This window comes from Uloborus diversus, chromosome 7 (assembly GCF_026930045.1).
Source record: "Uloborus diversus isolate 005 chromosome 7, Udiv.v.3.1, whole genome shotgun sequence".
Lineage (NCBI taxonomy): Eukaryota > Metazoa > Arthropoda > Arachnida > Araneae > Uloboridae > Uloborus > Uloborus diversus.
The window spans coordinates 79,636,264-79,659,889 of record NC_072737.1 but is presented as its reverse complement, the minus strand read 5'-3'; the positions used below and the strand labels follow the sequence as shown (position 1 = coordinate 79,659,889).

General features: G+C 32.8%; 1 protein-coding gene across 1 annotated transcript in view; it reads right to left on the bottom strand.

The window, feature by feature from the left end:
* LOC129226410 (neprilysin-2-like) overlaps positions 1 to 23,626 on the bottom strand; it is a 90,475-nt gene that overhangs the window by 18,664 nt on the left and 48,185 nt on the right. Inside the window, exons 3-10 of the mRNA XM_054861009.1 lie at positions 19,172 to 19,273; positions 16,466 to 16,627; positions 14,922 to 15,005; positions 8,172 to 8,383; positions 4,988 to 5,167; positions 4,025 to 4,111; positions 2,226 to 2,350; positions 1,032 to 1,254 (exon numbers count right to left, since the gene is read on the bottom strand). Of these exons, the coding sequence (XP_054716984.1) occupies positions 1,032 to 1,254; positions 2,226 to 2,350; positions 4,025 to 4,111; positions 4,988 to 5,167; positions 8,172 to 8,383; positions 14,922 to 15,005; positions 16,466 to 16,627; positions 19,172 to 19,273 (1,175 nt within the window). The remainder of the gene's footprint in view (positions 1 to 1,031; positions 1,255 to 2,225; positions 2,351 to 4,024; positions 4,112 to 4,987; positions 5,168 to 8,171; positions 8,384 to 14,921; positions 15,006 to 16,465; positions 16,628 to 19,171; positions 19,274 to 23,626) is intronic.

The window sequence follows — 23,626 nt, the reverse complement described above, 5'->3', positions numbered from 1 at the left end:
TCTCATTTTATCACGTCTAATCTCGTTTAAGTTGAGCTTTTTCGTAATGTCAGATTGTCTTTATTTGTTTTTATTGCATTTGACACCTTTCCCACTTCTAGATACTTTTTACCTTTCAGGCACTACTACTTTTTTAAATGGTGCAAAGTATCATTACTAATAAAAAAAAATTTTGTTTTAAATTCAAAACAAGATCAATGGCGTGACTTAGGAGAGCAGGGGGACATCTGTAACCGGTTGTAAAACCCTGGGAGCGCAAAATTGGAGCTTTAAATATAAAAGTACAGTTTTCCCAACCTTAAATGAAAAAAGGAAAAGAAGTCGATTGTGTCGATTAAAATAAGCAACAGCGACCGTTCGGATACAAGAAATGTAACGCACCCTTCTTCCCAACATCATTAAAGATAGCCAAAGCTATCTTTAAAAGAACTTCAATTCTTTAAATTTTTACGGGAAAGCCCTGATCAACACTTCATTAAGAGTCGTCTAAAATTTTGCATTTTTAACTTGAATTTCTGAACTTCAGCCCACCCCCAAAATTATAAGGATTTAAGAGAAAAAACGGAAATATTTCTGGTCAAGAACCACATTTTTAAAATACTAAAATTTCGTTTTTAAAGGTTCAATTTCAAAGCTTGTTCAAGAGAGCAGCGCTCCCGGCTGCAGTCAATAAACGTCAAAAATTTCGTGTTCAGGTCGTTAAATTTGAAAACTTTGCGGGAAGAGTCTTCTCCCGCTAAAAAATACTTCTCTAAAAATATTTGAGAGTATACGGCGTATATGGAGTATATCCTATGGGAACACCACTGTATAGATACAATTAAATCCCGCTGCAACGAACTTCAAAAGACCGCAAATTTTGTTCGTTGTAATGGGAGTTTCGTTGTAACGGATTTCAATCAACGTTATGGAAATTAAATCTGGACTGAAAATTTATTTCGTTTAAACGGATGTTTCATTGTATTGATAGGTGTCCGTTGTGACGGGATTTCACCGTATTAATGGGATTCCTGAACAAAATCTCCGCTCACCTTTTCTTTGTTGCTGCCTTTGAAGTAATGACGGACGTAATAAGAGCTGAGTGCTATTCCTAGGCTACCAGACAGTGAAGACAGGCATTGTTCCCAGCGAGGCTCCTCGACGCTTTTTCCAGTAATAACCGAGTTATATTCCAAAGCAAGGGCTCTCCACTCTTTGGATAAAACAGACATCGTTTGACCAACCACTCGCCACATCATGTAGTTGGCAATCACCCTATAAGTAAACAAAAAAAAAAAAAAAAAAAAACGTTGATAAGGATCTATTACTAAAGTTCAGATTATATGCCCCAAAAAGATGTGAAAATATGTATGCATGTAGCATTAGAAATAATGATGGGAGTAGGGGATATTTTACCCCCGATTATTCGAAATGTGTGTAATTTTAACTTACAAAATTAATTAAAAAAAAGTAATTTGAAATTCATAATTTTGGCTTCGAGATGCAGACCCCACAGGGTACAAGGGCGCTCATATAGAGGAGAGGCAAGTGGGGGCTCAAGCCCGCCTTTAGAAATGAGAACTTCCTTGCTTTTAGTGCTTTTTTCTTTGCAAAAATATATAAAAATTTCTTTTCCAACCATTAATTACTATTAAGTTATTCAAAATGTCAAATTTTAACATCTCTAATCTGTACTTTTTTGAGCCCCCCCCCCCCCCCCCCTTTAAAATTTTGCATATGGGCGCCCTTGCCAGGGTACGTTCGATTTGTGTATAGGGTGTCTCAAAACGACCGCATAAACTCTGCACAGCTTGATTCCCCGTTGGGAGTACATAAAAACTGCCCAAAGAAGCGTTCCTGTACGATCCATAGTATTTTCGATAAAAATACGAAAAATATAGCAGGATGTCACTGCCGGTGCAAGAAAAAACACTTTTTTGAACATTCAACAGCAGTATACGTACATTACGTATAATAACAAATGTGTGTAATGACGTTTTAAACATTATCGTCTCGAACGGTATACAAATACTGTTGTTGATATGTCAAATAAAGTGTTTTTTCCCTTGCACCGTCAGTGACGTCATACTTCGTTTTTCATATTTTTCTCGTCAACTATGGGTCGTACAGAAACGCTTCTTTGGGCCGTTTTTATGTACTCCCAACGAGTAATCTAGTTGTGCAGAGTTTCTGCGGTCGTTTTGGGACATCCTGTATATAGACTTCATATTACTAAATATACTTACCTTTTATCGGTGCTGGTAATAAATTCAGAAAATTTGACAATGAAATCAGGTACAGAAACGATGAGAGTTTCATTTTCTGTTATTTCGTTACTCAGAAGGCCGTTGAAGTACTTGAGCCAAGGAATCTGAAAAACAGTTCGGTATTATATATTTAGAAAAATAAATATATGCTCAAAATAATATATTCTTAATATTAAATGAATGGAAAAGTACCTAACTACAAATTACCAGCAGGAGTAAAAGCAAACCCGAACAGCTGAATTACAGTATCCAGAGACTGCAGTTTCGCCCTTATTTTGGGTTCATCAGTCTGGAATAGCCATAACCAAACTGCAGGGAACCTCATGTAAGCTCTGAGCATGTCTTTAGACTAGTAGACGAAACTATTTTAGCAAACCAAAGAAAGGTCCTTACCTCAAACTTAATACTTCGATAAAATTAAAATAAAAGTTACGGTATAAAGCTGATCTTTATTCCCCCCCCCCCCCCCGTGATGTAACTTATCTCTTAGTCAACTGTTTTTATGTAAAAAATTAATAAATAAAATAAAATAAAAATAGGAGATGTCAAGTTTTTGCTTCAATGTAAAAATAAAATTTACGAAAACGTAATAAATTCTTATCTTATTCTGAATGTGAATTATAAGTTTTGTCAAGCGTCAGGTTTCAAAATTTTAAGTTTCAAGAAAATCGTAAAGCCATTGCCTTGATAATGAGTGTATGTGTAACAACGCGACTGGTTTTCCAAAATTAGGATGATCTAAAGCTGAACGGTTGCTCTTTTCGACTTCCTGTCTCTTAAGTGAAGTTCTCATTCTAATTACATCAAAACGGACCTTTGTAACAAAGGGATCCATGGGTTCATTCGTGATAGTGCGATACATATGGTACTTTCCCTGACCGTAGACATTCCCTTTGGAAGATCTGGATTAAATTTCTATAGTTTCTATCATTTTCGTGTCTTAAAATACTTGTTAAATTTTAAGTTGAAGGTTGCGAAAAAAAATAATGACATGAAAAGAAAGAAAAGAAAAGAGAGGAAAAAAAAAGTGTTAAGAAAAATTTGATTGTTTTCCACTAGAGTGAGAATTTATGTCGTCGCCTCAGAGCAACAGTAAGACATCTAATCCCATGAATAACAGTAGGATAACTGTTGCTCTGAGGCAACGATGTAAAATATTAAAAAAATTTCAGATAAAAACTACAGTTATCCAGCTTGTCTTTCTCAGAAAAAAAACCGCATGTGTACATTTCTTAACCTTAGCGAGAGATATAAAATTTTGAAATTCCGTTAAAAGCGAAAAACGAAGGCAGAAAAAAAATGCGAATGACAAACTAGAACTCATGCTTTCAAATAGAAATTTTGCTCCAGGCCGCCTACAGCCAAGGTGGGCCTCTTGTCTCTTTTGGTCTCCGAGCTCCCCACTTCCATAAAGCATTTATAAAACCTGTACTTTTTCAATTTAAGCCGGGGATTCCTAATTTTCGACAAGGCTGACATGACCCCTCGCAGGCCCTGATTTTGTTGTTCGAAAATTATTTATACTGTCCTAGGGTGACTACTGACGGTGATGAATAATGGATACTTTCGTTTTGCTTCTATAAAATAATTAAGCAATATTTCAAGTGCAAAACTGATGTGTGTCTTTTTCATTTAATCTTAGAAGAAATTATTTATTTGTAGTTGGGGCAATCCTAACCTGAAAGCGTTGTAGGGATGTGATTGGGATTTGTGTAGCTTTCCTAATGCTCCCAGGTTAGGTTTGCTCCAACTATAGAGAATGTGAATCAGGTACTCACTTTTGGAGCCAATTCTTGCAATTGCTTGACTGTATACTTGTTGTACATTCTGCTGATATTTCTTCTTTCTTCTCGAGGCAAAGAGTACTGCAAACGTATAGTTAAAGCTTTATTGAGGATAAATTCATTTTTATATACTGTTAAGCTCATTCAAGTACTAGAATGGTCAAAAATTCTAATCGTTTCGTTTATGTATGGGCATATTAGATATTTTTTTAGTTCGAGTTTTAAAATAAGAGAAATTAGTAATCCTATCTAATCTGTAAAAAATGATTTTTGCGTTAATATTTTTAAAGTTTACCATTCCGTAATGAAAAAATGAAGATGAATCTATTTAGGTGGTCAGGGTGGCCAAGTGGTCTAAGGCGGCTTAGTTAAGCTCTGGTTCAATTTAGGCGTTTTTATCATTGATCATGTTGCCTCGCTGAGTGTTGAGACATTTTTTCTCTGCTATGTAGATAGAATTCATTAATTTAATCGTCCATCAAGAGAGTTAGCAAGGTGGCATAGTGATTAGGAGTCGGTCTTACATTGTGGATTCAGTCACGGCTTCAGTCAGTAGATTTTCAAGATGCAGAAAATCAACAACGTCTATGCCGAGTGATTATGTGGCATTTAAAGATCCCTTGATGATCTATTTGGTTCAAATTATCTGGACTGAATTAAATGAAAGAGAAATTTTGCTTCGTGAGAACTTAAATGCCTCCATCTGCAGGAAAACTGGGTGTCAAAATTCTCAAGTGAAGAATATCAATGGGGATTTGCGTCTATAGTGATGCTTTATTGGGAACTTAGGACGCCAACTCTTGGATATCGCATTAGGTCCACAAATGAAACAGAATTCTCCGAGAGTTATCAATTCTTTGAGAGAAATCTGGTGCTAATAATTTCCTGGGCTTCACCAGGCATTCAGTTTGTATAAAATCATACGTAAAACTAAAAATGACAAAAAAAATATCTCACATTGGCAAGAGTAATCTCAAAATCTAGCGATTTTTTCAGTTCATCTCTTGACGTCGCTTTGTCTGCTCCGAGTAGATTGGCTGCTTTTACCATCAAGTCAAAATAAGCTGCAGTTGAGGTATCATTTAAACCCTTCATCAAATATGTCCTATCTGGCATGCCAAGTGATGTTTGATCCAGCTGAAAAGAAAAATATTATAAATATTCGTAAATTTCAAAAAAAATTCTTGGCGCATTTTTTCCCGTCTTTCTATTTTAATTGATGAAAAGGAATTTCATAAAATATTTTCTGATTACAACGCAGTTGAAATTATTGTGCCAAAATTACTGAACTACTTTGATATTCCATTTTTGAATAAAATCATGTATAATAATGGTCAAATAGTGTTTTCATTCCCTTGGTGGAAATATCTAATATTTAAAGTGAGGCTAGGATATTCGTCTTGTTCATGTAGACATTTTATCACTTTTTCAAGGAATATTCAATAGTGAGGGACATAAAACCAATGATTTGGCTGCGCTTTTTTAAAAAGTGTTGATAACCTAAAACCAACTTGCGCTCTCGCATAAAAGATGAAGCAAGCGTTTAATACTTAATGAATGGTTTCAAGTACTTTTCTTTTTTTGATATTGAAAAAGTAAAAAATATTCCAAAATTCGCTGTTGCATATATCAAAACGTCTTATAAAAAGTTAAGCACCGTACAGTTTTCATGCATAATAAACTTACTGATCACCAAGAGATCATTAAAAAAACTTGCTAGTCTCTTCTCAGAGAGCTAAAGTGAGAAATTCTACTAGTGAGCTGCGAATATCGCTAGTATATCAGTCAATGTATGAAGCTGACTTCAGAAAGTATGAAGTATGCTCACACTCACAATGCCAAAAAAACTCCATTTGCATTAGTTAGTCACATAATTTCTCTGTAAATTTTGGGAAAGAATACTTTGTAGTGGTAGTCTTAGAAAAGCTTTACTGAACAAGGAACTAATTCGGTTTAAACTACCAGGCGATTATCACATTAAGTAAGAAACCGAAACATATATTATGTACATCTATATAAATAAAACAGAGAATATATGTGTATTTACAGGGTGGCGACAGGAACTGTGAAAAAAAGTTCCCTGACTTTTCCCTAATTAAGTTCACCAAATTTCCCTGATTTATGTTACCAATGATAATGGTTTTCTTTCTTTGCTTTACTTGAAATCCATTGTATGTTTGTATAAAATGCAGTATTTTAAACGTTTTAAGTTATGTAAAGTTGTTGAACTAAAGATATATTTTAAAAAGATGCTACTTTTTTTAATAAAATGGTAAAAAAAAAAGACAATTTTTTTTGAGGGGGAGGGGAGGAAATAACCAAATAACCTACAAAAAAGTATATTAAATTTTTATACAATGGAAAGATTATAGAAAATTTAAAAAAAAAAACACTTTACTTCCGGAAACCACTTAGCATAAGAATTTTAAGAAACTATTAAAATTACTTTTAAAAACATGTGTATTTATGATAGAACTAAAAAGTAATTGAAATTATTTTGAACTAAGTTTTCAAACAGTATAATAGCTGTTGCAAGAATAACAAGTAATTGTGAAAGAATAGAAGTAATGTAGTCATTCTTATATAACTAATTGACATATTTATGCAAAACAGATTAAACCATTTGACGACCATTCATAGGGAGCTTTTCTCTAATCAAGAACATAGGTTTTAATTTTAATGAATGCAGCATTTTAACAATAAAAAATAAAGATATTTACTTAAGTACACAAGTTAACTCTATTTCAAATGATTTCAGTATGTGACGAAAAAAAAATCTTAGATTGCTTTTGTAACAAACAACTTTGAAATGCAAGGGGGAAAAAAGGGGGAAAAAAAGCAATTAGTTAATTTCAAAATATAGAAAAGAAGAATACAACTCGGTTATAAAATTAAAGAATCACTAAAGTGTAAAGAAAAGAAAACCTTTATACTCTGCGGTGACAACAAATAGTATAACGGCAAAAAACAAAGTTTTTTAAATTGAAAGTTCATTTTTAGCAATTAAATTAAAAATGCGAAGAAGTAATAACTTTTAAGCTTTTATAGTATTAATTCAAAAACTAAAGATTTCCTATTGAAATCATGATTACAGTACACTAATTACTTCGAGACAATGGAATAAAGGCAAAGGAGCTAAGGCATAATTGAAGGCTTTCTCTTTGCCTGTATGGTTGTTTATTTTACGTAGCATTGAAAACGTAAAAGGAAATTTCAAGCTAGGTAAAATAAACAACCTAACAGACACAAAAGCAATCTTACGAAGTTTATCCTGTGGTTAATAAGTAAGATTCAATACCTTGACGTTGAGGAAAAAAGATGCACAAATATGCGGCAGTGTATAATTGCACCTCATTAATTTTACTTTTTTTTTGAACAGATAATTGGCGGAAAATGCGTAGGGAATTAAAAGAGTACTTAATTTTGTAAAGCAAAAAAAAAAAAAAAAAAAAAAATTTTCTTCAAAAAATCAATTTTCCCTGATTTTTTGTTATTTTTTCAAAATTCCCTGATATTTCCCTGACTTTTCCCTGATTAATAAAGTTCCCTGACTTTTCCCTGATCTCCCTGATCTGTCGCCACCCTGATTTATATGTTCCTGCGTCGGACAGTTTGCGTCGGAGTTTTTGATCAAATTTAGCAGGGAGGTACTTGGGCAGTGGACTCCCGAAAGTACCGAACCGTTCGAATTTCAATTTTAGAACCCGAAAATGGTTCCGATTGCCTTGATTTCAGTCTCGTTCGAAAGTCGAGAATGTCGAAAAAATGCCTCTGAAAATTTATCGTCTACCATGAGTTCAGTTTTAATTAGCGTGAATAAAATCATTGAGAAGAAATATCTGCTGCCACTTTTCTCTCGAGTGGGAACAAATAAAACTCTTGCTTTTGTTTTGAGGCTTTTCCTGTAATCGGGGTGATGAATTTTTTTCCATTTTGGTAATTTTTCCGCGGCCTGTCACGAAATTCTACATTTTTTTTTTTTTTTTTGTTCAAGCCTGATTGTTGAACACGCATGACTTGACATAACTTTTATCTTCGAGGTGGACAGTGCAAATCCCGGCGACGTAGCTAGTAGTAAATCAAGTACAGATTTTCTGTTCAGTATGTACTGGGAAAATAATCTAAGATTTTTCATACTTACGTCGATAATGTGAACCGTGTTGTTCCTGTAATCTGCTGTCACTGAGAGATCAATGAGAATGTCATGACTGTAACCCAAGTCTCTAAAGGACATTAATGTATCGACCCAGTCAAAGGAAGACCCGTCCCACTTATCTCCTTCAACAACTGGCCAACCTCCTAAAGTTTTCAATGTTATTCTCAGAGGATCACTGCCAGCTTTTTCAATTTTTTCTGAAAAACAGAGATGCAGTTTGTTTAAAGTGAGTATTAGGGTGGTTCAAAAATACACATAAAAATAAAACGTTTCTCCCAGATAACAGGACAGCCCTCAATATTTTGGGACTTGTGGATAGTAATGTACTGGAAGATTTTTAGCTTTCTATTTCAACTGAAAGAGGGTGCTCAACCCCCTCCCCCAAACTTAATCAGTATGGGGAGGGGGATTAAAAAATATCCATTGAACTGAAAAAACAATGCTGCATATTATAATACACACGAGTAATATGCATATACATTGCAATAAAATTATTATTTACAAAAAAAAAAAAAACAGATGGGGAAATTTAATGTTTCTAAATAAGCATAATATTATTAGTAAGTGTAAAAATATACGGGCGTCCCTTTAGCTGAAAAAAAGTTTTTTTGAACTACCCTAGAGAGTATTTGACAATATAACTATCGAATAATTGTATCAAATAAATGCTTAACGTTTATAAGCAATGATATATCCTCGCGTCTTTGATAAATAGTAAAACTTACATAAAGTTAGATTTAATCATGAACAAGCGAATATTATACAGTGCAACCTTGTTTAGTAACTGACTAATTAACTTAGTTATTGTTAACTAACTGGAACCAAAAGCAGTCCGGATAAACGAAAAGTCGGGTAATCCGGGTAGTATGGTTAATAAGCAAAGCCAATCTTCAATAAGTAGACTTATCGTTCATTATGACAAACATTGAATTGATTATTTTAGAAATGGTTAAGTCCCACAAATGAAATTTTTCAGGATTCAATAAAAAATGCTTATTTCATTCATGAATGAAGTAAATTCTCCAAGCATTTTTTAATGATAAATCTAGCTATAAGTATGATCATTATTTTATCTTGAATAATGTTTCATTTCGCTACTGAAATCATTTAATTTTTGTTTTAATTGGACCTTACTCTTTCTGTATTTGATAACCTGAAAGACTTGTTTGGTTTAGAATGATAAAAATGTAGATCAAGTGAAACAGATTTATTTTAAACTGACTTAAGGTAATTGAAAATAATGTAACAGATAAAAATAATAAGGGAAGCCCGTATGCACAAAATCATCATTTTATCCCTTTTATCTCATCTTGTTTTTGTGAAATAATAAATTTGGGTATAAAACAATAATAAAGAAAAAAAAACTGAGCAAGACGAGTTTCACATGTATAGAAAACTAACCACATTCATCAAATACATCCTCCATGAAAATCTTCTTTCCCTATCCTTCTCTTGTCTAGTTTTGTGGACAAAGTTCGATGTACATATTTATTATTAATCATTGAATAATTTACACTATATATACGTTAATTGGCTCCGAGAGTAGTTCTAAATTTAAAAACAAATGTGCAGTCAGTGGTAAGGGCGGAAATGTTACTTAAAAGGAAAATGGAACATTAAAAATTACTAAAAAGGGATGTTCCTGTTGTTTGAATGTTCATCTAATATGTTCACTAATGAATTTCATTTTAATGAATCAGAATTGGTGCGCATTAATTTTCCATACGGCAGCTTATCCCAAAAGTGTCAGTCATCTTCTCCCAAGATTGGAGTAAGATGCCGAAATCTAAACGTTTACAAATTATTCTTTTTTGGTAAAAAAAAATAGTTTTTCAAAGCGACACTATTGTTATTATTATTTTTTTACTAATCACAAAAGTGCATAGATTGTTGAAAAATGGTTTGTTAAAAAGTAAAACCAATGCATTATCTTATGTAAAATAAAGTAAATAACTACGGCGTCTTCCCCTTATTTACCCTAACTACTGTTCCCCTATCGAAAAAAAAAACAAAAAAAAAAAAAAAACGAATTAATCCATTGCCGTTTTCAGGCTTTTATTAACTGCTCATGCAATAGATTTACCATTATGATGATGCTAATTACAGGCCTTGTCCCTGAAAAACTGAAAAGAGAAAAGAACAAATTGCGTTTTCCTCAAGCAATCTCGTGAAAAACCTCTAAATGACCTTTGAAAATCGTGTTGCGGAAAACAGAAATTACAATCAAATAGTTAAGAATGCTTGCAAGAAATTGCAATTGATAAAAAGAAATTGGGCATTGAAAAATGCAATCGATAAAATCAATGTTATTGAAGCACAAAATGGCAGAATTGATGCATACTCGTGTTTCGAGGAGAAGAGCAATGCAGAAGATACTCCAGAGAATCTTAAAAAACCTGTATGCATTTGTTTTGAATTTTTGTGCCCTAAAAACGTTTGTTTTTATCTGTTATTTATTATGTTTAAGGGCAAGCTTTTATTTTATGCTGTACTAGCGGTACCCGCACGGCTTTGCCCGTAGTAGAAAATTAAAAGGTCATTTGTTTAGCTTGTATATTTATAAATAATGGATGATGAGTTTCTCGCCATTTTGCTATGTTCATTTGCTGGCCCACGTTCCACGTTAAGATAACTAGCCCGTCCATGTTATGGCAATTTGCTCGTTCACGTTATGATAATTTGCTCGGTAAAATGTTCTTAAAATTGGAATCGAAAACGAACAAAATCAAATTTTCGAAAAATCGCTTCAAGGTGCTCTGCTCACCCCTATGCTAAGAGCTAATTTTGTCGAAAATTTCATGAATATCGGCGGAACGGTCTAGGCGCTATGCGCGTAACAGAGATCCAGTGATCCACACACAGACTTTCAGCTTTATTACTTGTAAAGATACTGTACTTTAAAGACGCCGCTGCACTGTTAAAACAAAATTCCGTGTTTTGCCGAGAAATTGTTGAAATTTAGCTGCAACTATCATATTAACAATAAGCTTCACCAATTTAATGGTGAAAAAATATACAAATACTAGCAAAAATACCCGGCGTTGCCTGGGTTAGCAATAATTGTGAGAAACAATCGTTACTTGCATTTGTTTTCTGTTTTCAGTGAAAGAACTTAAAACACATTTTTTTGACGTGATTTAAATTCTAGCTTCTTCCTTACTCATAAAACTAAAGTAGCAGTAAGTAAAAAGAGCAAAATAATTTTCATTTAGAAACGAAAACACGAAATTTAAGCGTATACAAATTTGAAGAATTTCCGAAATATGAAATTAAACTTCACATGTTTAAAAAGATTTATCAGTTAGTACTTTTTTTTTTTACATGGAGTCATACCTTCTCTGTATGTCTATTGAAGAACGAACTGTTTAAAAAAAATGTAGCCGCTCGCCCGTGATCCCCTTAAACTTGCTTTAGTTATTTTGGAAATTTTCAACTATTGTGGGTTCTTTGTGCGATTTAAAATGTTACCGAATTTGCGGGAATCGTTTTGGGATAACTTGGATAATAATCCCCTTTCTTACTTTATAAAACGGTATGTTACTAATTTTTGTTAAAGAGATATTGTCACCATATGCCAAGATACTTTTGATCACCATGAAATGGCGCTTAACAATTTCATTCGAAATGTTTCCAAAATAAGTAGTAAAATTTGGCGATTGTTTGAAATCGTGCAAAAAGAAATATTAATGGAATTTTTTGTGCGGTTTATGGATTTGCCTAATTTAGTTGTTGAATTTTTTTACAGTATTTTTTTTTTTTTTTTAAGTATCTTTGATTGGCGATATTTTGTTTATATGGTGAAAGCTGAGAAACATTATTACGTACTCTTTGGGCTCAAAAACAGCGACAGTGGAAAAAACTGCCAAATGCATCAGCTACTGAAATCTTTCTGAAAAAATTCTGGTGATATTTCTGCTGGTTGGTTGGATATAGTGAGCAAGTGTCCAATCAGCATAAATAATAATAATAAACCATTAATTACATAAGTTCCGTTTGAAAGTAAAATGATCAGCCAAATAAATTTATTTTTAGCCAATCTTGTGGAAAAACGTTATTTTAAGATTTGACTTGAGAAAAGCCTCAAAAAGTCAGACGAAACGCAAAAATATTCAACAATACAACAATTCTTGGGAGTTGAGATGACACACTAAATAATGACTTGGGTTGATAAGAGCCTTCGAACAGGGAACAAAAAAGCTCATAACTCGTTTTTTATACAACTTAGAAACTTCGAACAGATGCCATCTTCAGCAGAAAAATTGGCGCTTTCGATGGACATATAATGTTAATATGTGCACGTTTTTTTCCACCACCATATTGGGGCATTTATGCGAAAATTGGGACTAAAATTAGAATAAAAAGGGAACTATCAATCGGATTTTTTTTGAACTGGTCTATAAACCTTCCCAGTACCAAACTGAACAAACGGTGAAATTTTCAGCCAAATCTGCCGGGTAGTTTCTGAGATCTTAGGGAACAAATTTACCAAACTCCATTTTTATATATATAGAAGAAGAAGATACTACGTTAAAAGTGAAATGTTGAACTAATTTCACAGAGAAAGGGTAAACCACGTTTGCAGTAGTATTTCTCAGTAAAATACAGTTCAGCAGAAAAGCTGCTCTGGTAGGTCCTTCACACGAACTTTCTAGAACTAGATGTACAGTGGCTCCCAAAAGTGTTCGTACACCTACGACTTTCAATGAAATTGGACCCTCTGCAATGGTTAGAATTAATATTTCGGAATAGGTATTTAATTATAAGATTTATGATCTATTTTTAACAAAACTACATGAAAATTTTTAATAAAACATTAAAACTTAATTTTTTAAAAATCAAAAACCAAAAAGTGTCGGAAATTTTATCTCACAAAAATCTTCGTACACTTTGAAAAAATGTCAAAAAATAAGTAAATAATCTAACTTTTTACAAAATTATTTTTTAGTAGAATATCATGCAGTATCAACAACAGCTTTTAAACGTCTGGGAATAGATTTCATTGTTTTTTCTTTCTTTTTTTATGCAATTTCTGAGTAAGTGTTCAACCGCACTTCGAGTCTTACTGTTTCTAGTTCGCTTTTCGTTTCAATGGTGTAATTTCGTAATCTAACCACCAGATATCTCCAAATATGTTCCATTAAGTTTAAATATGGCGATTGAGGAGATATTTCTCAGTTTAAGGACAATTTTTGCGGCACCAAACGAAAACGTGTACTTCTTATCGTTATTTTGATAAAAAACAAAGTTGTTTCCGATTGCCAAATTTTGAGCTAATAGTTTAAAAAATTTTTTTGAAATATTTAAATGAACAGTATGATTCATTATTCCATCAAAAAATTCCAAATTTCCAAGTCCTGGTCCTGTTATGCACCCTCACACAAGAACACCTTCACCGTCCTGATTAACTGATCCAGCTAAGTTCTTAAGATTAAATTCCTCATTTTTCTTTTATTGACAATTGTACAACAATTTAACCCAAAATGTTAAATTCATTTTCATCTATAAGTAAGACGTTGTTCCAAAACGTTTTGAGCGTATTTATCATTGATTTTACGACGGAAAGCGTAAGCTTACTGTTTTCCGCACGAACAAGAAAATTTCTGCGGGAAGAGGTCCCCTTTAATCCAGCAATCAGAGAACTTGGCGAACAATTTTAGGTGAAAATGAAACGTAAAATGTTTCATTCAATTCTGCAGAAACCTTTTCAGTGCTCAAATGTGTATTTTTCATAATTTTTTTTAACTGTAAACCTCCGATCACGCTTTGTTAACTTTGCCAGTTGACCTTTTCTTACCTTGTTTTCAATCCGATTCATGTCTTTAAAGCATTTTATCAAGCACTTCACTATAGAATGGTGTAAATTAACTAATTTAGAGACATTTAAAACCAGTTTATGGCTACAGTGAGAAAAAAAATTCAAATTTCGAATCGTGTTTGTTGTTTTTCACGCAAACCTGACCTTTTAAAATAATAAGCAGAATATTAGGGAATAAATAAACAAAAAATTAAAGGCAAATGACTTTACAGTGTCACTACAATGCAAAAATAATAAAAAAAACCACATATGATAATTTTAATCATGAATTAATTCGAAAATATTTCAGTGTACGATGACTTTTGTGACGTATTTTTTCTGTCTCATCGGTTTTTGACAAATTTCAAAAATAAAATCTGGCAATATTTTGAAAATAACTACTGGGTTTTATTCAGAATGGCATAGGATTGGTGTGAAAAAAAATTGGATTTCATATTCGAATTCAGTTTTGCGTTATTTTGGTTTTACTACAAAATTCCAAGGTGTACGAAGACTTTTGGGAGCCACTGTATATGCACACCACCAGATCATATTTATTTGAAAGCTTCTGAAAAAAAAACTATTAAAAATTGAGGTTTCATGTTTGGCTCTCATTCGTTAGCAATGTAAACTTTAAAAGCTCTTTATAGCTTTTTCAGCGTTAGATTACGTAGGTTCAAAGTTGAATAGAGCTTCACTAACAATATTAGATCCTTCACAACATTAATTTTAGAAATAGTTCTTAATAGCATGAAACCTAGTTTGATTTTTAAACTTTGTTAAACTCGCAATATTATGTAATTTCAAAACTTTGTATGGGAATTGAAATAATTTTAAACAGCTTGAATCATACAAACAATGTAATTTTGACTATCATGTGCTTCAAAACTTTTTATGAACCGAAAATAATAGCAAAAACTTTTATTGCAAAATATACTTACTTAAATCTAAGCAGGACTCATACATATTTTTAATCATTTTTATAAAATCAGGTTCAGATCCTGTCAGCTTTTTCTCCAGCAGAACTAGGGGGAAAGTAACATACAGATTATGAAACAAGAAACAAAAAAAAAAAAAAAAAATATATAATAAAAAATAAAATAAATGAGCACAAAAGCAACAAAAATTTATTTTTTTGCGAAGAAAAAAGTTGACACGTGCAAGTTTAACTTAAACCAGTGAGTGGTTTGCAATCAGTAATACGTGTACCCGTTAGGACACGTAAAAATTTGTAAAGGGTGCGCAGTTAACCTCCAAGAAGTACATAAAATTACATTGTTAGGGCAAGAATTGAACTGTGACACAATTTTGAGCAATATCATGTGATCTTTACATTAAATTGAAATACTTAATTAATCAACTTCTGAGGTACCACTGAAAAAAAAAAAAAACGCTAGGAACTATCAGATAATGCTACGAAGTATCTTCTAGGTAAACTTCTAGCGAAAAAGGGTTTTCGAGTTGATCTCTGAAGACCAAACACAGGAACAAGCTCAATGTTGAAGACGTTCGCGAAAGAAAAAAAAAAAGTCCAACATTTTCAATTAATAAAAACTTTGTAATAAAATGTCTGTTAAAATAAAATTATTCTTTTTAATTTAAAACACCCATGTAAATTAAACTTTAACAGTTAAACTTTAACTAATTTAACACAATTTAGTGAAACAAAAACATTTTTGTTTTAGGTGCGCAAAGTTAATGTTATATAAAAAGGGGGCTAATGCATTGTAAGAAAATTCTGAAACGTTCTCCCGGTTTTCAATCTCACGGTTTTCACTAGTTTCCTGTGAAAAAGAACTGCCAAAAGTTTTCTGAATCGCTATAACTTTCATGAATGCAAACTTTTCAATGTTGTGAAAAACATTTTTAGCTACTAATATGAATATATACTCGGCTCCTTCATTAGGCATTTCGCCTTCAGTTCAACTACGGCTCTTCCAGATAGACTGAGTCCCAAACGTAAGTGAAATACTGACCCTGGATATTGCAGCTTGTCAGATTGGAAGGCAAATAAAGCTGTTCGGTATTGGCATGCAATTCTGTCTAGCCTCGGCTATAGTTGATTCGGGAGCTTTCCTTAGGAAAGCTCCCGAATATCAGGGGACACACTATCCGATATATCAGGAAAGTGTCAAGCTATTACTTTAATTACATTTACGTTTTCTTGATCCCGTACCTGATTTATTCCATTTAGAAACATGATGGGATTTTATTGGGAAGGTTTGTGAGTTCTTCGAAAGGGTTCCAGTTTGATTTCTAGGGTTTTAGAAGGAAATTTCCCTGTTTTTTTTTCCACTAGATATGTTATTGGGCGATTCTCGAAAAAATGTCCCGTTAAGTTTTTATTTTTTTCAGCTATCTAGAGCCTTCAAAAAATAATGTTGTTGGGGAATAATACATGCTTTAATATACTAGAAAAATAGAACCTCTGGCTATATGCTAGAAAAGCCTTAAAGTAAAAGTTTTTCTTGAGTTGGAATCTTACCTCTTAACTTGAGATTGAGATCATCTTGCACCTCGGTGAACACGGAGGTGGACGATCGGTCCTCCGATATCGCATGCCTGTTCAGCCAGCCTCCACACGAGAACTGGAAGAAGTCGTCACATGGGTCGACGCTGTCGTCCAGGTTGGACAGAATCTCGGCAGCTGAAAATTGTAAAAGATTTCGTTAGTGAGCCCGAAAACGTGGATAGTCTCAACCATGGTCTCAAAAGATGGCATATCCTTAATATGTGCCCTTGAGCAGGTGATCCAATAAAAGGAAAGAGAAAATATATATATATTTTTTTTAATTGAAATAAAATGATAGTAAATATAATTGAAATTGTTTGGGAGACACTATTATGGTCAAAATGTTTTCCACTTCTATCATTTTCTTAAAATGTTCAACATTTTACAAATTTTGAACTAAAAAAAAGTTTAATGATCATTTTAATTACAAATGGTGTGGAAAAAAAAAGAAAGAAAAAACGCGTTAGTACTGCAAATTTTCGGATACTTTTTAAACTTGGACACTTGTCCGTCTTTTTAGAACACTTTTAAGAGCACTATTTGGAACTGCTTTCAAAACAGATCGGAGAACACTTCTCAGAATACTTGTTTGGTTCAGCAAACTTTTAACAGTTTGTGAATGCATTTGAGAACATATTTTGAACGTTAACACACGTTCCTTCTTTTAGAACACTTTTTTCAGCAGTTATGGAACACTCCTTTGAGTATGCCAGTATTTTTTTTTCTGTTAATTTTACAGCAAGCTCATGGGAGCACATGTCAGTACTTTTTTTTAAATGGAGCACTTTCGGAAAACATTTTAGTACACATTCAGACAAATAGGGCACTTTTGCCCAATTAAAGTGTTTTAAACCTTAGAGCAGGAATTAGTAAATGGAAGGAGCAAGTCCAATCATTCGCTTATCAAAAGCTTTAGCCAAAGACCCCGAGTCACGTGACTCAACAATGACGAATGTTTAACACGTTTTGCGTAAAACTAGCGAAAGAAACATTATTTCTTCCAATGCTTTTGCTTTAAAACCAATGACGTGACTTGGAATCTTTGCTTCACGAATGAAAGTGCTCATTCCCTCCATTTTATCTCTTCTCAATGTTTCAAACGTGTTTCCAATGTTTACTTTGAACTTTCAGAGCATTAAATTAGTTGAAAAATACAACTTCAATACTTCTTTTCTTCCAGCTCCTAAAAATGTGTAACATTAATTTCCACTTCCTCAGACTCCACTTAACTAAGTAAGAAAGTATCGTAGGACTAGTTAATTTTGGGACAGTGGGTAACTTTTAGTTTGCGGGATTCCCTGCAGAACATACTGTTTTTGGTCAGTCCGCAATCATGTCTGTCAAGTGGACCTGTATTGTGCTTCTACCTGACGGCGGTTGTCAGAACCTTAGAGCAGAAATTAGTAAATTTAGGGAGCAAGTCCAATCAGCTTAGAAAAAGCTGAGTCAAAGACACCAAGTCACGTGACTCAATAACGATGACTCGTTGACACGTTTTACGTAAGACTAGCGAAGGAAACCTGATTTCTTCCAATGATTCGCTTTAAAATCTATCACGTGACTTGAGATCTTTGCTTCACGAATCAAAACCTTCACTCCCTCCATTTTATCTCTCCTCAATAGTCAGAACAATAGTCCACTACACTCGCTGTGATTAAGTCATTCTCGCCATTTGTTTTTCAAAATTCGTACTTTGGATGAAACTTTCGCTTGTGCCTCAAGAACTGCACCAGACACCAAATTGCATTCACGTCTGTATTAGTGAGGCCATGATACAATACACATTGATAAATAGCGCCTCAAGTGATTAATGTAGAAGTAACCCTGTTATTATAAGTTTTATATTTTATAACCTCTACTTTGTAACTTTTCATCGTTTAACGGGGTAACTTTGGCACAGAGAAATTTTCTAAGTTAAACTAACTTAGAACTTTTTAACTTCGAACTTTTTAACTTCTCGAACTTTGTAACTAACTTTTTAACTTCTTCTAAGTTAAAGTGCTGCAAGTATACAGCGATCTTTTGACTTTGGTTGACAGAAACTAAACTTTACAGAGTGTTTTAATAAATAACATTAATTACTCTGACTATTTGTTTATTAACATTTCAAAGCGCACTTTGAAAACATATCTGTAATCTTGAGTTCTACCCATTAAGTAAAATGTATTGTTCTTATGACCAGCTAATATGTTCTAGGATTGATATAATTGCTTTTCCCTTGTTTCCAATGTAGATAATGCACCTACATAATAATAGTGGGGTTACATGGGTTCAAAGTCATGTTTCCTATCGTTTTTAATGGGGATATAGCACTGTACTAATGCTACCCCAATCAATGAAATAAGAATAGGACAAATGAATTATATTTTTTTATATATACAAACCGCAGCAACTAGAGTTATTTTTTTACCAAGAGTAATACTCATCTGATATATTAATGATTTTTTAAAGCTTCTTACTTTGAAAATAAAAATATGAACAGAGTAAAGCTAAAATGTGTCCCAAAGTTCCCCATTTTTACGGTAATTTTTCTGTTTTTAAATGAGATAAAATGTCGCCTGGCTTTAACAAAAGTCCTAGTTTGATATTGTTTCCCGATAACAGAAAATGAGGGCCTATAAATATTTCTCCAAAACCAAGCTTAAAAGGAAAAGGCAGTTGATAAGAAATCCTTCTCACCTGCTTTCACGCAGCCAGGTGTCAGACACAGGTTGGAGGCAGATTCGTTGGAGGACACCAGGCGCTCTTGATTGGCGGGGACAAAGATCGCTTGCCGGGCATCTGAAATTGGAAAAAAATGTGATAAGTGAAAAGTACGCGGATTTATTCATTTGACACAAAAATTTACGTTAATAGGTTACCGTTTTTCGTAATTATGTTTTCTGTGCATAAAATGAACCATGTATGTGTGTCTATTATTTCACATGAGTTTTGTAAGAACAAAATAGGCGTTTTAAAGCATTTTATACACTTGTAAAATTATTCTTTTATCTCAGGAGTATGGAGGGGATGTTTGATTTGTTTTAATTGTGATGGATGTTTTGAAGAACTTTTATCTTATTGCAAAGAGATATTTTTTTCGTGCGTTCGTTCTAATGTAATTTATTTTTCTTTGGGGGAAGGGAATTTTCGTTTCTTTCTAAGTGCAGTGCGTCTCTTCTCTTAGTTAAATTTTTCTATCTTCAGAAAAAGAAAATTGTTAATTAATTCACTTATTTATTTATTCGTTTTTTGTACATTTAGCTCGAAAATAAATGAATATTCTTGTGAACTAAAAAAAAAACTTTAAAATGATATTGATCGATTGATAGAATAGAGTATTCATTTTGTTTATGATAATGGTTTACTCTAATTGCCAGAATCAGCTGTAATCTTACTTACTCTAACTTTTATCAATATTCTAATATTTTTATTTGTTGCTACAGCGGGGGGAAACAATTTTATAGACATTCACAGTTCAATTTTTGAACTTTCTATCGTTTTATACGTATTTTGCTAACAAAAACTAAAAAACTGCTTACACTAGTGGGCCCCGCACGGCTTTGTCCGTAGTAGAAAATTAAAAGGTCTTTTGGTTCACCTGTATATTTACAAATAATGTATGATGAATTCCTCGCCAATTGGCTTGCCCATGTTACGGTTCCACGTTATGATAATTTGGTAATTTACTCGTCCATCTTATGATAATTTTGCTCGGGAAAGTGTTCTTAAAATTGGAACAGAAAAAGAACAAAATCGAATTTTCGAAAAATCGCTTCGAGGTGCACACCCCGATGCTACAAAATAATTCTACGCCAAATTTCATGAAAATCGGCCGCTAGGCGCTATGCGTGTCACAGAGATCCTGACAGACAGACAGAGAGAGATCCGGACAGAGGGACTTTCACTTTTATTAGATTTTAATGGAACTGTAAGTGTTCTTCAGTGACTTGTTTTAATTATTTAGGGAAAGTAGGTGCATTTTAGTGAAACTTTTATCGTGATTCTTGATAACCTAGTTTATTAATTCATCAGGAGTTTTACATTTTAATGAACCTTATAGAATTGTTGTGGTGCCAAGATTTATGAAAATTTGTTATGACCACATTACTGTAACTTCGCTGTTGTGAGCTTTGACAAACACATAACCATTTTCGACTTACGTGCAACCGCTAACATCAATATCAGTGCTATTTTCATTTCCCTTATTTACTAAAAATTATTTTTGCTTAAGATATGATGTTTATCCAATTGATGTAGTTGAAGGTATACCAAACCGAACGAATCATTTTGCTATTACAGTCATTTTTTATTAGATGCTGATTTTACGAAGTATTACTTGTCCCGATCAAAAATTTAACTGCATTGAATATTTGCGTCAACAATCTGATTTGATGCCAACATAGAATCTAAAATATGCAGCAAAAGTTTTGCTTCATAACCTTAAATTTCAACACAAGAGACAAACCAAGATAGCCTTCTATATGGTCTACAATGCAGTTTCTGTTAATCATTGAAAAAAGAAAAAAATTATGTTAGCTTGTTCAGGGCCGAACTAGATCCAGTAACTTTATTGTCCTCTTCTCTTATTAATCTTGCGGAAACGGTTACGACCAAGTTCTGCTTTGGCTTGTTTTATAATATCTAAGCGAATCTAAGTGATTTCAACAAATTATATCTATCAAATTAAAATCGTAGACTTTTAATTAGACCCGTCGCGTGGCTAGTTGTCGATGAGCAATTCCATGTCAGATAAAGCACTTTTTTGATCTCAACAATTCCGATTTGAATAAAATTTTGCATGAAGGACACATATGGCAAGATAAATAATACTACCAATTTTTAGATTTTTATTCTGATAATTGTTCGAAACATAGGCCTGTAAAAAAAAAATCAAAATGTGCGAAGGAAAATGAAGAGTATGTTTATATCAATAACTATAATTTCTCTCCCAATGATAGTAGAATGAAAATTCAAAAAACATTGTAAAGCCAAAAAGAAGAGCTTTCTATTGATATGTAACATGACATTCTTTCGATATATTTAATTTTCAAGGTTATTCTCCGTGACGGGGTAATATTGCGAAGGATGGTTTACCCCTATAAACAGTATCTTCAGAAAAATCCTGAAACACGTCAACTTTAGTTAGTTTAGTTTTTCCAAATTTTCAATCATTATTTGCAGTTTTGTAATTGAAACTTATAATAAAAGGATATTATAGTACCCTCTAATAACCCAATTGTATAATATTCAGGAGCACTGTGTACTGGACTGAATCCAGATTTTTTTTTTTTTTTTTTTTGAAAGTTCAAAACTTTATGTTGATAAAACGTTGCTGCTATAGCGCCACATGCACTACAAAAATATTTATCTAAATTAAAAAATATTTAGGTGTCCAGCAGGAGGCTTAAAATTTGTACTTTTCTTCAAAAAATTGATGTTTCCTATGTTTTTTTTTTAAATATTTTTTTCTATGTATTTTTTTTAATGTAAGGTAAATTTTATTCTGTTTATATTTTTATCAAGCTGACACATAAAAATCGTAGAGTCAATAATTAGTGTTAAATTGAAGCTTTTGCTTTCTTGCAATATTTAATCGACTCTCACGAGGTACTCTTAGTTTTTTTTTTTTTTTTTTTTTCAATTTTAAGTTAAACTTTTCATTTTAAATACATATTTTTTTTATTATTCTTTTTGCAAATGTTAATTTGAAAATGTGTTCGCTAATAATTTTTGAACTTGATATTTTATTTAAATGTGTACACTTTTCAAAATGATAAATCGAAAAAATCAATTTTGTGAAGAAAATTATAGATTTTAGGCCTTCTGTTGGGAACCTAAATATTTTTTTATTTGGATAAATATTTTTGTGGTACATGTGGGGCTATAGGGGAACGTTTTATCAACATGATGTTTCGAACTTCGAAAAAACATTTTTTTTTTTCGATTCGGACAGTACTAGTTTACTCTTTCAAGCGTAAGCTGGCACGGGTTGCCGTTGTTCAAATCATATGAAATTTATTTTACAACTGTTTTGACCTAAAAGGAAAATTATAAGAAGGTGTGTGACTTGAAAAACCAACTTTCATTTTTTTGGGGGCACCCTATAGCCTACTAATCAATTACGAAGCGTAGAATTTTAAAGTTGTTTTAGCTATGTAAGAAAATTAATTTTTATTGAAAAACTAATTATGAACATGGAGTTCATATTGTAAAACTTTTATTATACATTTATATTTTCCACCGAATTTAACCGTACATTAAACTATTCGTCAGTTTTTAAGCTTACGGGTTGGAAAAACATGGGTTTTCTTTTACTACCTCTGCATCTTCGCTACACTGCAGGGACACAGATGATGCGGTAAAGCAACACTCGTAGGGAAATATTGTTTCCCCTCGAGAAGATTGATTGACAAATGAGGCAGTGAGAAGCAAGCGGGTGCAAGAGCCAAAAATGAAATTTTGGAGATAACCAGTACAAATGGTACGCGAACCTCTCCTTTTTCTTGGGGCAAGATATAGTACTTGTAGCCTGATAGGTACTGCTGTACAGCATGATTTAGGGGAAAAAATACAATGAAAGTTTACCTAGGACATTATCTTTAAACGCGTTTTACTCAAAAGTTGAAAATGTCCACTTCCACCCCTTTGCTTCACTGCCTCAAATGTGGTATGAAAAAAGGACAGATGTTGTTTAAAATTTTAAGTCAAGCTAGATAAAAATGTATGGATTATCTTTTATTATTGCTCAAGAGAAGTTTCAAACTGAGCACGATAAAATCATTAGCAAAGCGTTCATTTGAATTTTGGCGTCTGGAGTTCAAATTCTGTTTTTTGCAGTCACGAACTGCAATAAGACCATACTCGTTGGGTTTTTTATTGCTACAATGGGTCACTACACCACTCTGCCGGCTTCACATACACTATATGACCAAAAGTATTGGGACACTTTCAAAAATTAACAATTTAGAGGATTTCTAGAGAAATAAAAGACCAATTGCTTTGTAACTTTTGTCACATAAAATATATGTTTTAGTTGTCATTTTCCATTAAAAGTCACATCACCCATGCATTTAGGGGATCAGCAACAAGTTGAGGAAAAGAAAAATGTTTTTTGATCACCGTTCATCGTAAATAGCTGTTAATAAGCTGTTA